Source organism: Lactuca saligna, chromosome 6 (assembly GCF_052625555.1).
Source record: "Lactuca saligna cultivar CGN05327 chromosome 6, ASM5262555v1, whole genome shotgun sequence".
Lineage (NCBI taxonomy): Eukaryota > Viridiplantae > Streptophyta > Magnoliopsida > Asterales > Asteraceae > Lactuca > Lactuca saligna.
Window position 1 is genome coordinate 125,680,371 of NC_136422.1, and position 18,214 is coordinate 125,698,584.

General features: G+C 36.8%; 1 protein-coding gene across 1 annotated transcript; it reads right to left on the reverse strand.

The window, feature by feature from the left end:
• Window positions 1-12,291: 12,291 nt before the first annotated feature.
• On the reverse strand, window positions 12,292-16,210 carry LOC145002056 (protein CYTOSOLIC ABA RECEPTOR KINASE 9-like). The gene is made up of 2 exons (XM_078961361.1): window positions 15,606-16,210; window positions 12,292-13,035 (listed from the first exon to the last, which is right to left on the reverse strand). Exons 1-2 carry the CDS (start codon window positions 16,042-16,044, stop codon window positions 12,377-12,379), a joined length of 1,098 nt encoding a protein of 365 aa, XP_078817487.1. The 5' UTR covers window positions 16,045-16,210; the 3' UTR covers window positions 12,292-12,376.
• Between the last annotated feature and the right edge of the window lie 2,004 nt (window positions 16,211-18,214).

Sequence of the window (18,214 nt, forward strand, 5' to 3'; positions counted from 1 at the left end):
AACACGGATATAAACGAATTTCTTGCTACCTAATCACACCTGCTCCATTCGAGACCTGGAGTACAAGATGGTCTGCCTCTCTGACAGACTGCCCACAATGAATCACCATTGAACTGATTCCCCAAGAAACCAGTCTAGATAGAATACTTTTCCACTCGGAATACCTTGATGCTTCCTAAAGAACATGATCACCGATCAACTGCGACTACTTAATAACAGGCAATTCTACACATAGACCTCAAATCACTGAAGTCGCTCCTACTCCTCTTGCTGCCACCTGGATGCTTTCCTGGAGAACACACAGGGACTTCCCTGGTCCCAACCTGTCTGCCAACTGTCTGGAACACCCCATACACACCCAATTATTGAGCCAAAAATACACTCAACAGTCCCCTGCGACCTCTAATGGTATATTTTGTCTAACCATAATTTCCTTGCCCCCTTCAACCTATTAATCCATCCGATCGAGGTAGGCTCACAACATGTTGCCACTGAACCCAACACAAAAGGTGAATACCAGCAGAATAGTTGCAGACTTACATCACACTCGGCCTCCGTCGACCCAACGCTTCCTGATTCCAACCGTTCGTGGCTTTATTACAGATAGGGCCACCCAAGACACATCATAATGGCTTAAACTACCATCAAACCAAACCGTTCACCACCCTGGAATTCTAACGTCGATGCCCTTGGCATATAAATGTCCCACACCCCATCTTGCTGAAATAAAATCCCACACAAAATCTGATTTAGATTCCAATCCAATCCACAACTCCTAACCAGATATCCTCGAATCGGCACTTACATAATTCACCATGACTCCCAACCATCCTGTACTCGACCGATTAATACATACTCTTAGTCAATTCCGTGAGACCACCAGTCTTGCACCCGGTCCAACCACCAGGTTTTTACAAGATCCAATATCAGGGCTACCTAGCCGTATCTCTACTGAGAGATACACTATCCATCCACACAATCCTTTATCTCAAGACCCATCCCTCAGCTCTACGATCTTTACCGGTTCTAACCTGGAATCCCATAACCACCTGAGCTCACCCCCAAATATCTGATCGGTCAATCACCTCTAGTCCTGATCCTCACCACAACCCTGCGAACTAGCCTGCCCTAGTCCAAATCACTTGAGAGAACTCATGAACGCTACGACTACCATGTAACCTTACAACACTTCCCACACCATCCATTCATTAGTGAATGCTACGACTCCCTCTTAGTCTTACATCACTTTCACCTTGACTGTCCATACACATCTTAATGTTGAGCACCCACGTAGTCTATCCTCCCGAACTGAACTCAAATACTGATTGGGACACTACCTAGTTCCCTCCCCCGAAGCCTGCAATATGATGTCAGAAAGACACGTTCCAAATACTGGGGACTTTCCTGAACTGCCATCTCACGATATCCGATACACAGTTGGCCCCTAAGGCCACCTTTCCTCCCCAAAAGGGAAATGTGAGATGCATCCTCGGCGCACACTCACTTTTATCCTAGATATGTGAATGTTTCTCCCCCACTTAGATTCGACTAAGTCCTCTTGGCACATGAAAATTGAAGGATTCCCGAATCCTATTTCGTTCCAATGATCAATCTAATGATGGGTGGTGCCTATCAAAGCTAAAACACAAAAAATAACCCTGCCAAAATAGCACCCTACCTGAAATCCAGCTAACACTTCTTGTATCCCGACTACATCAATGACCCAATTCTTAAAAGCGATATCCCGCTCAGATCTCCGAGTCCAACGAACGGGTAGTTTAACCAAAACTTCAGCGACAACTCTCTCTTCCCCTGACAATCCCGATGGGTCTTCCAAACATAAATACGAAGGCTACTAACAACTAGTTATAAGTCCCTCGTCCAAACCCTTGGACCAACCACGAAAATGACTAGAGCAGGTGCACCTCCTAGGCTCCGCTACCCAACTTCACCAAACTACCCCTCTAAGCTCAATAGAGCATATCCTAGTTATTCCTAGGTTCCCAACCTCACCCGACCCTCAGTTGTTGAAAGATTCCCATGAATGTCAACTAGCTACCTCATGAATATAGCCACATGTAGCAAAGATCAGATAATGCTTCAAGTAAAAGACCCATCCCTAGAACGGTTGGACTCATAGAAGAGCTGCACAATAGGGTCAAGTCCATCATTTTGAGATTCTCCATTATGTGCTACACGTGACTTGGCATATTCACCTGATATCGAAGTCACATTAATAAGACTCCTAAAAAGCACAAAGCAAGCAACATTCAGGTAATCGGTAAATCTAACCAGCATACACTAGACAAGTCAGTCTATCCACACATTCACTCTACAATCAGGTAACACCTGTCACTAATCTAATCCTAGGCTCTTGCTAGGGTAGTCTCCAACCTACGAAGCTATCATCAGACACTCACTCCATGTACCACAACACTAGCATCCAAGTCTACCAGCTCATACAACATATAAAGGCATCTCCCCTAGCCCTAACTAGCATGCGATTCACAGATTCATAAACCAAATCATAACAGAGAACATATGTAGGTATTCTGGGGAAACTTACTTGAGCTCGGCCGATTGCATGCACCACACCCTTTCTTGTGTTAGAAATTCATTACTCGAAAACCTCTTTCTTTCCAAAACTTTACAGATCCTTTGTTTCAGTCCAAACTCGCCCGAAAGTACGTCTAAATCCCTCAAACCAAGGCTCTGATACCAACTTGTAACGACCCAAAAATCAAGGGTAAAAATTTCAGTTTTAGTATATCCGAAAAATAGATATCATTTATTATAATCATTTCAAATCATCATTAAGTAAAAACATTTAGCAGAGTTCATCCCAAAATCATTCATTACGGAAATCATAGGTGTGTGCACTGCGATCAATCCGAGCCCTTCCTATCCAAAACGATGACACCTGAAACAAGAAACAAAACATATAAGCACAAAGCATAGTGAGTTTCCCATAGCATACCATACACACAATCCACATAACACATATCCTGTTAGCTATAAAAGCTACCTGTATCACATAAGCCATGCATACATAAAACCTCGGAGAGCCATGGGCTACCCCACATGGTCTTACTTCCAATGCCATGGGCTACCCCACATGGTCTTTACCCAGGACTGCCGTGGGCTACCCCAAATGGTCTTACATCCAATGTCATGGGCTACCCCAGTTGGTCTTTAACTAGGACTGCGATGGGCTACTCCACATGGTCTTACATCCAATGCCATGTGCTCCCCCTAGGGTCTTCCATGCAAGTATCACAAAGACAACTAGCATAACACATATCATATAATCACTAGCATACCACGTAGCATAAAGCTAACTACCATGCCACATATCTCTACTACAAATATTGTACCACATAACATAAAATGGGTCGGCCTTGGTGCATTAGACCCATTGGAATGGTGAGAAGACTCACCTCGAATGCAAACGCTTCCTGAAGAAACCTTAGCTGCTGCCCCCACCTGCTACCCGAGCTATCACTACCAATCAAAATACCCAATTAGCAATTGGGTCCCAAATTATAATCCTTAATCCATGCATGGGGTAAAAATGATCATTTTACCCCTGCCCAATATGATCCAAAACTAAGTGTCCAAACACAAAACAAAAGCCCAACATTATAATGTCCATAAAACCATCAATGGCCTAATTTTCCAAATTGGACCCAAACCTTTCCAATGGACCTTTTACTAATGATCAATACTTTCCTTAGTCAATAATCCTGACCCAAATGGCCCACGAAGGCTGACAACAGCCTAGTCCAAGAATTGGCCCAAACCCAGGCCCATAATGCGAAGTTCATTTCTATATTGGGCCACAAGGCCTAATAGGCCTAACTATTCTATTATTGGCCTAAAGATGCATTTAGGCCCAACTATCAACAAATCCAGGCCCAAAACCATTAGGGCCAAAAGGTCTGAAGTTCACTAAGGCCCAAGTCCTCCTGAGCGCGTACGCCCAGCGTACCTCTTCTGTACGCTTAGCGTACTGAGCAAATGGACTGTATGTGTAGCGTACTACATAGTACGCCCAACGTACAAACAACTCATGCACAACATGAATTTAAGTGCATAATACTTGATCCAATAAGTCCAAATCACATATCTAAACTATACTTAACGTCTAAACCCATAAAGTCACTGACTTGGTAACTTTGCATGCCCCCAAACATACCCAAACTCCAAAAATGGCATTCTACTTCCATAAAAGTGATCATAACTCAAGCATGAACCCATTAAGACCATCAAGATGGCAACTTTCTGCCTTAGGGACTTATTTAACACTGAGAGTGGCAACTCAAAGCCTAAGAATCAGAATTCCACCATAAAGTTCCATCCTTTGGACCAAAATTATCTAACACCCACAATGGTAGACCTAAATGAAATATTTGACAAGGTTGAGACTTTATACCTCTAAAAGCTTGCAAAGTTGATGAAGGTTCTGGATCTAGAAGCTTGAATTCAACCGTAGCTTGATCACCAAGTTCCTTCTTCATCATGGTCCAACATAACAAGTCATAATCCAAATAGATCCACATGATAAATCCACTACGATGCAAACTTTATACTTTCTGGAGTTAGATCAATATAATTAGGGCTTGGATCCACAAGCTTCAAGCCAAGCAATGCTTCCTTAAGAAACTCCTTCTACCACCACTAGCACAAAAAGACACTAAATCACCAAATAGCTCAAGAATCACTCAAAGTGAGGTTAGGGATCTATTTCTAGGGTTTAGAGGGATGGAGGCTGAAGATATTAGGGTTAGGTTATGAGATAAGGAGCTTAAATAGGGTCCAAGACCCTAAAATAGAGTTCTGATCTGACTAGAGTCCGCCTAGCGTACATATGGTACGCCTAACGTACTCCGAGGAACATTTGCGATCCTTCTGGTCATTATGCCCAACATACTCCAAAAGTATGCCCATCGTACTTCCTTCTTCACTAGTACCCCTAACGTACTCCTTGTGTACACCCAACGTATTCGGCTAAGCTTGAAACTACTAAACTTCCGAATGCCATAACTTCTTCGTTATAAATCCGTTTTCAACGATCCTTATATCCATAGAATGGTAACGAGAAACCCTACACTTGTATCGATTCATATCTTCCTAAATACCTTCTGTACAAAAGTCCATTTTCCACAAAATCCTGAACTGCCATTTTACCGAAATACCCCTAGGCTCCAAAACACGAACCAAACACCCGGATCACTTCTAATACATCACCCGCACCCAAAAGGTGCTAGATATTACCTTCCCAAGATTCAATTCAGAACAGAGTGTTATAAAGTTAGTTGTTGACTTGGTTCTTCACTCACTTCCCAAGTCATATAGTTAGTTTGTTGAAGATTACTATATGACAGAGCACGACATGATCCTTATCAATCTTACATATTTGCTAAATGTTGATGAATCATCAATGATTTGGTGCACTAGTCAATCAAATTTGATTGGAAGATCAATCTCCTAAACTTCTGTGGACATTGACAATGGCAACAATGGAAGTCTAGAAAAGTTTTCTCTTCCCAATGGAAAGGGATCGGCTAAGGTCAAACCGTTTGACCAAATGGTAAAAATAAAGGCTAAGTTTGAGATTGTCCCATGTACCATTCCAAAAGATTCTGTTTGTTTCTATTGCCAAGAGAATGAGCATTGGATGCGAAGCTGCGGTATCTACCTATAGGATCACAAGGATGGTAAAGTCAAAATGTATGACTCTGGTACAGGTAAGTCCATTATCTAACTCCATTAAATTCCTATTTGTAGATTCTTAATACATGTTGTGATAAGATTGCATTTTGATGTTTTCTAGGATCGGAGAAAAGAAGGAAGCTTAAAGTAAATAGCATACTGAGTCTGATCATGAAGAAGTGGATTCTAATCGCATGGTTCGATGATTAGATGTTTGAGCGGTTGTTTAGGAGTTATGATAGATTGCTTAGGGATATTTAGTAACATAGTTTTCATTTGTAATTGCGTTGTAAGGACAAGTTTTTCCGCTTTTTTTATAAATAAAGAAAAATTTTGATTTTGTCTTATTGTATGTTTCCTTGCAATGACATTTGTGAAAATTTTTGTTTATATGTTTCTATTAAAAGTAATGTTAAAACTGGTTTGATTCTTTTTTATATAGATATTGGTAGTGTCTTTATTTTCCAGGCAAGGAAAGATTCTCATCGCCGAAGTTTCAATTGGACAGAAACTTGGAATCATGTGATTTGAATCATATGACGTATGAAAATCTTGGTACTTGGGAAAATTGAGACTAATTCCTTGTTTGCATATGAATGTGACTCAAGTGAAGGACTAAAGGTTCTAGTACACTTTGATGTGTACAAGTTATATCCACCACAAAGAATGATAAAGGCTATTCGTCATAATTTACTAAAAGTTTAGTAAATATGGTTATACTTACAAGATTAAGTGTAATTCTAATACCTTGAAAAATTTCAAAGTATAAGAGAACGAATAAGAAGAATCAATTAGGTAGAAAGATAAAAGTTTTCTCCAATCTGAAAGGAAAGAAGAATACTTTAGTATCATGTTTTATGATCATCCTAATGATTATAGACATAATAAACAAGTTAGAATGATTACCTCAACTTGTTATGTAGTAATAACAAGAACTCCTTGACCTTTGAAAGCTTAGTGCCTCAAATGTTGTACCTCTAATGGAGTCACAAACACTAATAGCAATAAGGAAGAAACAAGAGAGAGGAGAGGCTCAAAATCGGCTATGGAGTCCTTCTATGGTTTCTCATCGCCCATTTTGGCATGCCCAAGGGTTCCTTATATAGCTGAGCAATTAGGGTTTTAGTCATAACCCTAATCCAGTTACTTAGTCCTAAAGCAGCAAAAATGATCCTTCTAGAAGGTCCCTTGGACGATTTCTATATGGACTCCCATATAGAATTCTTCCATTGTTTCCTTATGGATCCTAAGCCCAACTTTGGAACTATCTTATAATTACAATATCAGTCCCCTTGATTTAATTAATCTCTTTTGACCACAAAACTAATTCTAAATTAATTCTTGATCAATATTAATTAAATCATATGATTTCTCTTTTAATATATTATTCACATAATATATTAATAAATCACAATTAATCCTTTTTCTCCATAATTCATCGTATTAGTTGATAAGGTGAAGGCAACCCAAAAGGAACATGCTCATAATCGGGTCAAGTACATACCAAAATAGATATGGGCTTAGAAACTTAATCCAACAATAATATCTTATATTTTTGAAACAGAGACATATGAGTTGTAGTTTGCAAGTGGGTTGCACATTGATGATACGTAAACGCACTAGTAACTTGGTGTTATAAAACATATTGTTGGGTGTGATTTGATGAGTAAATTAAGCAAGCATATGAGTCGAAGTTTATCCGTTACTTTTACCCTAAGAGGGATAAAAGCGATATCAGTGGGCCCCTCAATGATTTGTTGATGACACCCTAAGCGCTTGGCGAAGCATGGACAAAGTTGATTTGTTCAATGTAGTCTGTTCTCATTCGTCATAAATTAGAAGTCAGGAGCCAACACATGGACAGAGAGAATGATTACAATCCATGTCTCAGTCCATACGATATCTTGTAGAATGGAGGAATATTTGATCCTTTATCTAAAGGACACAGTTCTGATATGATCAGAGTTTCATAAAGGCTTTTTGAGAGCTACGATTGCTAATCGATTTTGAAGTCATTGGCAGTTTTAGTTATTACCCGTGGTCTCCAAAAACACCAAACGAACTCTCAGATCATCTAAGCTACCTTACCCACACTCAGATGAGTCTAAACCTTTCTTTCCTAAGACTTGGAGCCTTCAGTAACATCAATTCGAGTCTCGGTCCCAAATATGAATACGCTTAAAACATGATGTTACATGTTTAGTATCTTTTGTCAATTGTTTATTATTTTCTTTCAATTTTGCATGTTTTACTTCCTAAATAATTATATTATTTAAACATCCATAGTCGATTATACTTTTGGAAGTAAGTAATGAATCAAGATTGTCATGAATTGGATTGTAGATTGTCAAAATATTTTAGACATAAAATTGGTTTATTGCAACATTCATGAGTACTTTGAAATAGAGATTTAACTATTGGATTAACTCACGCTCATAAAAATACTACATTGAATTAATCACGAGTAACTCTGAGATGATTATATCTTATAATCTTTAAACATAGATATATGAGTTGTTGTTTACAAGTTAGTTGTGCATTGTTAATACGTAAATGCATCAGTAACTTGATGTTATAAAACGTATTGTTCTGCATGATTTGATGAGTAAATAGTGCAAGCATATAATTCAAAGTTTATATGTTCCTTTTTCCCTAACAGGAAAAGCAATATATTGGCCCCCTCGATGATTTAGTGTTGACTTATAATGTCGGGCCCTGCCAGGACTAAATTGATGTCTTCGATTACTAGTTCTTTGTCATTACAAATCAAGAATTGGCAATCAAAGTATTGAACAATGAGATTGATTCTGTTCCATGTCATTTTTCCACATGATAACTTGTAGAACGAAAGATTATAGGAACACTTATCTTAGGACGCGTAGCTGACTATATCAGAGTTTGACGGTGGCTTTGAGAGCTACAAATTGCTATTTGATTTAGAAGGATATACTGGAAAATATATTTATTAGACTTATCCAAGTGACAAACTGTTGGATTTGGTGTCTATGCCCATAACTATAATTGGTATATACGTGAATTGATAGTAGAACAATCCTTTTGGGTTACCCTCAAGACTAGGAACTGGGAATGATGATTTTGGAGAAAGAGGTTGATTTGTTAATTTGATTAATAAAGTGGAATAAGTAATTTATTAATATATAATGAGAATAATATATTAATTAGATATAGTAATATTTAATTACTATTTAATCAGTAATTAATTAAAATTAATTTTGTGATTAAAAGAATTAATTAAAAGTGCAGGGACTGAATTCTAATTGCTCAATAGTTGAGCAACAGGCAATCTAGAACTCTCCAGGCTATGGACGGTTTTCCTAGAGCATTAGCGTTTCTAGAATAGTATTTAATGGATAATCAAGAACGTGGATAATTACCCGATTTAAGATTATCTTAGACTTGGGCTTATCTAGGGTTTCTTATCTGCACTATAAATAGGGATATAACCCTAATATTTTTGGCCACTTCTTCCTATAGAACTCCAGCCAACAATTTGCCTCCTCTCTTATTCTCCACAATCTTCTTTAATTGCTAGTGTTGGGTGTGAGTTGTTAGAGGCGTGAAAATTGTGACACTTGTTCTCAAAGTCTCAACAACACAAAGGATTTGGATTGTTATTTCTATATAAGAATAAAAGATATATTTTGTAACCCTAATTATGTAAATTTGATTATATACTAGTGCTCTAGGGTTTTCTATATTGTTGTTCACATGGTATGTTTTAATAGAGAAAACGTAGATCAATTTTAAGGTTGCATGCATACATAAGATTGTTTGTTATGCTCAAAACCGGTCAAGTAGATGGTAGGATGTTGAAAAGATGTGTGGTCATGTGGAGAGCTTCCATATAATATGTAGGGGAAGATGGGCTTGAAATAGGAGGGTACACATCATATTATTTGGAGTACGAAGCATGGGTTCGGATTTTCCGTTTTGTTGGGAAGTGTAAGGGCACAAGAAACATATGTGTATACCGTTAGATTCATATAGTTGATGAAATTGAGCATTGTTTTATTTTTTACCATTGTAACATTGAAATGTTTGGATGTCTGTTTGAAATTGATTTTGGACATAAGCATGAAAGTGAAGGAATTTAGATAATACATTAGATTTCAATATAAGAGGACAAACCCACATAAAATTAGAAAATTGATCGAGAAAAATAACATAATATTTTATTTCACTGTGACTTTGTAATGGTGAAGTCCACACATTAGAATGAACAAATTGAAATGGAAATGAATGATGAGTTTTAGATTATTGAAATGAAAAACGAGTATGCTTGCCAAGTTGACAAGCATGACAAAATAAAGGAGAATCTTTTTTATTAAATGAAATAGATTGCTAGAAATTAAATGGTTGAACATGGGTTGATCGGGGTGACCAAGTCGTTGGTGCCACAAGGAAGAGCTGAGACTGAGAAGGGCTTGAGGAGTGGGGTGGACACCAGATGGATATCACTCGTGCTATCACATCGAAGGAGGATGCATTTGGGGCGAAAGTCCTTCATTGAAAAACCAAACTCGACAAATTCAATAGAAAACTTTTTATAACGAGTAAATTGGCACACAAAAAATAAGATTTTTAATAATTTGTGGTGCAATAAGAATATTTTTTAGGACAATAGTATGAAAACGATTTAAATGAATATGAGATTGAGTAAGTTTAGTGACCGGAAGACGAGATCTATCGCTGAGTAATACCGATAAATTTGAATTGTTACACGTATTGCTAAAAGACTTGAGAGTACCTAAATCGGTGTGAAGGTGTGCGGTTGCCCCGATGTCCATGTACCAATTTGCATTACATTAATCTTGAAGGATCATAGTATTGAAAGCTTGTAGTACGGCAGCCGGTTGATCCATATTATTTGAGTATTGAAACCATTGCCAGCAATTGGGTTGGTTATTGGGCTATTGTGTCGTATAGAAAAAAGCATTATGTTGGGCTGAAGCTGGATTTGAAGTGTGCCAATACTGAGGGAAAGAGGAATTTGCACCATTAGGCCATTGAGCCTGATGGGTCATTGCATATGGTAGCAGCTCATGTTGTTACTATTGACCTTGCGACATTGACCAAGGGTAAAAGCTACCCACTCCCCAATTGTGTAGATTGTGACCAAAGCCTGTCGTCCTCCACTTCATCCGCTTTTGCTGCCGCCTTACAGATTTCGGCCACCGCCTCTACTCCCTGAATTGCAGAATCGAGAATTAGAGGGCCGATTTTGGTGCTCTGTTGCGAGAATAGTGGGTGATGATGCGTTATCTTGGTGTGAAGCTTGAAATTGGCGTGAGTGGTCTTTAATCATGGATCGTTCTTCAAGTATGAGCATGGAGCGCATCTCAAGGAAAGTAGGAAACGACTTTTGATGTTGGAAGGTGGTGACGACGTGAGTAAATTTCGGAGATATGCCATTGATGGCATAAATTACTGGGTTTCTTTCAGGTACTTGGGATCCAATGTTAGCAAGAAGGTCAGAGATGGACTTGATGCGAGTGCAATGCTCCATAACTGAAGAATCTCCAATGGCGATTGTATGAAGTTCATCGTCTAATTTCATAGTTTTTATCTCTTTATTATCATGAAACAAATCTTCAATGGTCTTCCATACATCTGCTGCTGTGGCGTTGGGTTTGAGAATAGATTGGAGAACAGGTTGAGTGAGAGTATCATGCAACCATTGTTTGGCAATCTTGTCTAATGTCTGCCATTATGGATCATCTTCAATCTTAGAAGTATCATTAAGATGACTATAGACTTTGTATACAATGCAGTGAGTTTTAAAAGGTTTTTTCCAAGAGTCATAATTCAAGCGGTCGAGATCAAGAAGAAGGGGAACATAAGATTTAATGTTGGTTATCCCATAAATTTTATCATTGGGAGAACTTTTAGGAGTAGAAGAAGATCCAGTCATGATGAAAAACGAGAAGGGAGAGAATTTGAGGTAAACAGAGAGAAGAACAGATGTAGTAGAATAGAAGAAGATGACGACCATAGGAAGGGATCGGCTAGGTTTAGGGATGATAGTAGCCTAATTCCATGTTTCAAAACATAATTTCCCATGAAACAACATCAAGCCTTTCATATATATATATATATATATATATATATATATATATATATATATATATATATATATATATATATATATATATTTATATAAGAAATATACAATTGGGCTCAATGTACAACGGTGGGCTAACTAAAGAACATAATACTTGGGCTAACAAAGATTTAGCATACAAATACATATAAACGTCTAGCACCAATAATTATTTCTCCCGCTTCAATTGTTTGAACGATTATATGTGGTTGGTAATGATAAACAATGTAAAAAAATATTTACCTTTACAAAAATATACCAACATTGTTGACCAACATTTTTCCCAAATTTTATGCTATTATGGTCGCATATTTGGTTATGTTATGGTGGATACTTCCAAACAAATGTAAGAACACGGAAGAAGAAGAAGATGATGGTAGATTAATGATAAAGAAATGAAATACAATAAATTTGTGATGTTCTGCATCTCCTTTCTTGTATTATAAAAGAATGTTCTATACAAAATGGGTTGGATGCGACTACAAATGTATACCCAACGATTCAAATTCACAATGTATATATACTATCAACCCATGACAGGAATCATACAGGCAAATCCTTCTCCAGCGAACTGTCCATACAACTCGATATTCTATATGCAATTTCCGCCATATTCGGTCTTGCCATCGAGTTCTCTAACAAAGCCATATTAGCAACGTTGACAAGAACTCTAAGTTGCTCTGCATGCACTTCACCATTTAGTTTCGGATCCAACATACCCATCAAGATATCCACATCGTGATGTTTTCTACACTCATTTGTCCACTCTGCTAGGGTTACTGACCCTTGTAGTGATTTCATTCCAGTTATAAGCTCGAGCAATAAAACACCAAAACTATATACATCACTCTTGGGTGATACTAGACCTGTGTTAAGGTAATTCGTATCAACATAGCCTAAAGAACCTCGTATGATTGTTGGGGTTTGGGCGCTCTGTGTGTCATGTCCTAATTTACATAAGCCAAAGTCTGCAAGTTTAGCATGATCGTCGTTGATGAGTAGAATGTTGGACGACTTGACGTCTCTATGGATGACTGGAGGGTCGGCGACTGAGTGTAGGTAGTCTAGGGCGTAGGCGATGTCTAGGGCAATGCTTATACGACTCGACCATGAAAGAGATCCTGAAGATTTGCCTTTTCGGGTGTGTAGCCGATCAAAGAGGCTCTTGTTTGGTATATATTCCAGTAGAAGAAGCTGTTCACCTATAATGGATAAAGACTAAAATTAAATGTAATGGAAAAACATATTACTTTTAAGATATAAAAAAACATGCTTCACAAATAACATTGCAGATTTTTGTAAAGTGCGGAAGCAATTGGACAGTAACCAGTTTAACATATATTTTATAGACCACGGACAAAAAAAACCTGATGATGAAGTGCATTGTTTTTTATTATTTTATACTACTAAAAAAATGGAAAAATTACCAAGATATTATTAATTGTCAAAAGTACATAAATTGTGCTTCAGAATATGATTTTACGTGATTATTATACATAGTTTATGTATGTGACATGCTCTCTACATCGTTTTGGTTATATAGATCTCATTCATCGATTTTTAGTGTAGGCTTTTTATTTTTTCAAATGCCACTAAATTATATATATTCAACGTTTTTAAGATTGATATCTTAAATGTAGGATTGTAATCTTCCTTAAACCGGTTTGAGTATATTCTTAAATGTTGTCAAGTTTTTTAATATGGTTATATTTATCTAAAACTTTATTTTATTTCGGCATACTATACTATATATATATTTTTTATTATTACATGGGTTGAGGTAAAATTGATGATTATGTGTTATTTTAATGTATTTTTTGTATTAATGTATGCCTTGTTTTTCATTGTATTTTTTAATGTTTGAAATTGTACACGTTGAATTTTGATTTATGTATTTACGTATATATGTATTTATATATGTATGTGTAGTAAATTAGGAAACAATAAAAAATTATAGGAACTAATTGTCCGAACGGTCTTACAGGAAATCCGTTAATATATCGGTTCAACTAAAATATCAGAAAACTTTTAAAACATTGAATCAAAGTAAAATTGTTTTTAAGGCAAGATTGTAGGACATTAGAAAATAAGTCGATCTGATCCTACCAATTTTTGTAATTTGGTAGTTAGAGTTAAAAGTGTAACCTTAAGAGTAATTGAGATTTTAGAAAATGTATCTCAGATATATAGAGATGAAATGTCTGATTTGAAATATCGAAAAACTAAAATATCGGAAACTAGTTACTATAACTGTTCAACCAAAATATCGGAAAACTTTTAAAACATTGAATAAAAGTAAAATTGTTTTTAAGGCAATATCGTAGGACATTAGAAAATAAGCCGATCTGATCCTACCATTTTTTGTAATTTAGTAACTATAGTTAAAAGTGTAACCTTAAGAGTCTATGAAACTTTAGAAAATGTATCTCAGATATATAGAGATGAAATGCATGCATTTAAATAAAAAAAAAAAAAAAAAAAAAAAAAAAAAAAAAAAAAAAACTGCTGTAATGATTGTAAGCTTTTGACATTTTCTCCCTCATATTGTAAAGAATTAATGCTTTACAACAATTTAAGTTTGAATTATAATCATATTATATTGCTAGTTTACGTATTAACTTTTAAGCTTGTATTAATTTTGTATTTGTGAACAAATAGACGAAAATGTACTTTTTATATTGTAAATTTATTACTAGCTAATTTGTCTTTTTGTCGAATTTAATCATCCCATTCAGGTCGTGTAAACGGAATGTGGATCTCGACAACCTTGATTTTAGCAATTATGTGACCTTTTTGATTTTGAAATGAACGATGCGATCTTTAAAACTGAGAATAGCATGTTTCTGCTTGTTTCTTCTTTTTGGAAAGAATACTTAGTTATCGACAAGATAACCCCGAGGAGTAATATAACCCTAGGACAATACGGAGGAGTACAAAACTAGGAATATGCATATTCTCAACTATTGTAATGATATCTTTTTTATGTTCCTTTTTCTCTTTATGTCCGTTTGGTTGGGTACGACTTGACATGTAAACAAACACAAACTAACACAGGAAACAAAAAGGATTGTATGACAAATTAATATTATATGCACACCACTAAAACGTAGACGCGACCCTCATTTCTATCATCAATGACTCACTAAATATGTAAATACTTTTCTTTTTCTTTTTATTCTATTTGTTTATCTTAAAATGAATTTGAATAAACAATCAAAAACTATTAAATTTGAGTTACATAAAACTAGCTGATTCCAAGAACAACAATTAAGGTCTACATGTTTAAAGTGGGGTTTCAAACATATTATAAAATATTTAGTGTTTTGTAATTGGGCTACATACATGTCAGTTCAAAATATCTTAATCTAAAAGACAAAACATTGCTCATGAATTAAATATAAGTTCACATGGATACATGGATGTATTATTATTATTTTGATATTTAGAAATATCACCAGAAATGTATAAAAATATTTTTTTAACTTATAAGCATTAGTTCTAACTATTATAATAAAATTATAAATAACCTCATTAATTAAACATATGTTCAAAAACGATGGCATAATGTTATTATTCCTATATTTGTTTCAAATCGAAATACATATCTTTGCTTTCCGTTGTTCTAACGATAAACTCTTTATACTATTTTTCACAAAACCAAAAAGAAAAGATTAAAGTGTTGTGATTTAATTGTAACCATGTTGCAAATAATTAAGATAATTGTAAAGCGAAGATATCAAGTAAATCCTGCAAATATGTGAAGCTTAATTACCTTGGTCTAAGCAAAAACCCAACAACCCAACCAAGTTAGGGTGAGAAATCCTAAGCAAGATCGATACTTCATCAAGAAACATCTTCTGGCTACCACCCCTCTCTTCCATCACCCTCTTAACTGCACCAAATCGACCATCACCCAACTCAGCAAGATAAACATATGATGTGGCACCAACACCTATCCGTATTCGAAAATTCCTAGTTGTGGCTTTGATTTCCTCAAGTGCAAAAGTACGAATACCCTTAGTAGTAGATAATGAACATAAACCAATGTTCTTCTGATTCATATCGCCTTGTGCTTTAACCAAAGATCTTGCTTCTGCTTGCTTGTCTAAATAAACTGCCCATTTTTTTAAGAGTGCCGTGAGAATGATAATCAGTACAATTGCCGCACCTATCCAGTAGCTTTTTAATGCTGATTTGCCTATGGATCCCATGATTATATGATCTTAGCCCTATGAACTACCCAATCCCTTGACAAAATAAAAATGGATTTTGGTGTTGGTTCAAGAAAATAATTTTTGGGTTACCTTAAATATTTTTTTGGTTGTCGTCACTCCCTCATGGTAGCATATGTGAACGTTTACTCAAGAGAGAGGAGTTGGTTATGAAGTGTTGGAATTTAGGGATTGGAGAGAGTAGGTTTAAGTTTGTATTGCATATCCTTTTGTTTGGAGTGTAGTGGGGTTGAGGATGTCAAGCAAGTCAATACGTTGTTTGAGACATGGGAATATATGAGTATGTATGTACTTAGCGGTCTCAATTGTGTCCTTACTTATTTTACCGTTGAATTTCTTATCCAGAGAGAAATCTGTAGCAAGCCAAAAGAAAGTTCAGTCACCTTGAACATTACTCGAAGATAGAGTTCAACCTTATCTTGAATCATTGTTTTGTGCAAAAGTTTTTGTATGTGAATTCTAAATATAAATTGTTTTCTTTTTCATAAGAAAGGAAATTAAATAATAAGATAAAAGTCGATATTATTAAAGACTGATAGAGAAAAAACCTATTAGGTCTAGCTTCGATCAAGATAAACTTTATCCGACAAAGGCCAAGATTATATTTCTCGTACAATTTACAACATTGATGTAACGTTATTCTTAGCTATTTAAAGATTGTGTATTTTTGTATTATTGTAACGATCCAAAAATCATGACTAAAAATTTGTTTTAAAACATTACTAAAATCATATTTATAAAACTATATCATAAGACATAACATAATTTTCGAGTATTAATTCAAAACATAATCTCATTATCAAAGTAAAACATTCCCAGGCTAACTGACTATGGTGTGTGCACTGCAACCTCTCCGAGCTCCTTTTTTGAAAACTGAGTACCTGAAACTAAAACTGAAAACCGTAACCACCAAGCTTAGTGAGCTCCCTCAAACTACCACATATCATACAATAACATATAAAGCACATACTGGGCTTTGCCCACTGCATCGGACCGAGGTCTGGACTAACTGGGGCCCTACCCCCTGCATCGGACCAAAATTCGGAAATTGACTGGGACCTTGTGCCCTGCATCGGACACAAATCCGGAAACTGACTAGGACCTTGTCCCCTACATCGGACCGAAGTTCGGACTATCTGGGGCCTTGCCCCCTGCAGCGGATCGTAGTCTGGAAACTGACTGGGACCTTGTCCCTTGCATCGGACCAAAGTCCGGATTAACTGCATCGGACCGAAATCCGGATCTAAGTGAACATAGCATAGCATAAACATATCAACTAGCATGAACACATATATTGCATACTGCATCGGGCCGTAGCCCGGAACACATAACACATAAATCCTGTCTGAGCCATGAAGGCATCAAACATACTAACTACTGCATCAGACCGAAGTCCGGAAACTACTGCTAGCTAAACGGGTCGGCATTGTGGCCTTACACCCGTTCCTACTTGAAGGAAACTCACCTGGCTGCTAACCGACAACCTTCTAAGCCGCTGCTCCTCTAGCTCTCTGAGCTACCAATATCAAAATGATACTTCGTCTGATAGTCCTTCAAAAGTCAACTAACTTAACTCTGGTCAAAATTCAAAGTCCCCGTCACAGTCAACCTTCCAGGCTGACCCTACTCGCCGAGTCAGCTTACTGACTCGCCGAGTTCATAAGCTCAGAAATCCCTTTCATTCGCGACTCGACTCGCCGAGTCAGACCATGACACGCCGAGTCTACTGATTTCCGAGTCCTGACCTGTCCACTCACTAGGTCCCCATTCAACTCACTGATCCGAGTCTTAACTCGAAGAGTTTGGGGTTTCGCGACTTGACTCGCCGAGTCCAAGGAAATCTTCAACACAATCACCAAGTTGTTCATCCAACTCGTCGAGTTCATCTCCATCTTCAAACTAGTCGTCGAGTCCACTCTAAAGACTCGCCGAGTCTATTTAGTCCTTCATATATTCAGAGGCTTTTGAGTCATGCATGGACTCCAAACTGTAGATCCACTCTTCTAAAGCCTATTCCTTACGTAAAGTGGCAAACTTTACGTGTAGCTAAGGAGATCTAGGCTCAAAACACTATAAATTAGGGTTTAAGACAAAAGGGCTTAACAATCAACCCATAGACTGATGCTTTATGATTCTCTAGACCAAGATA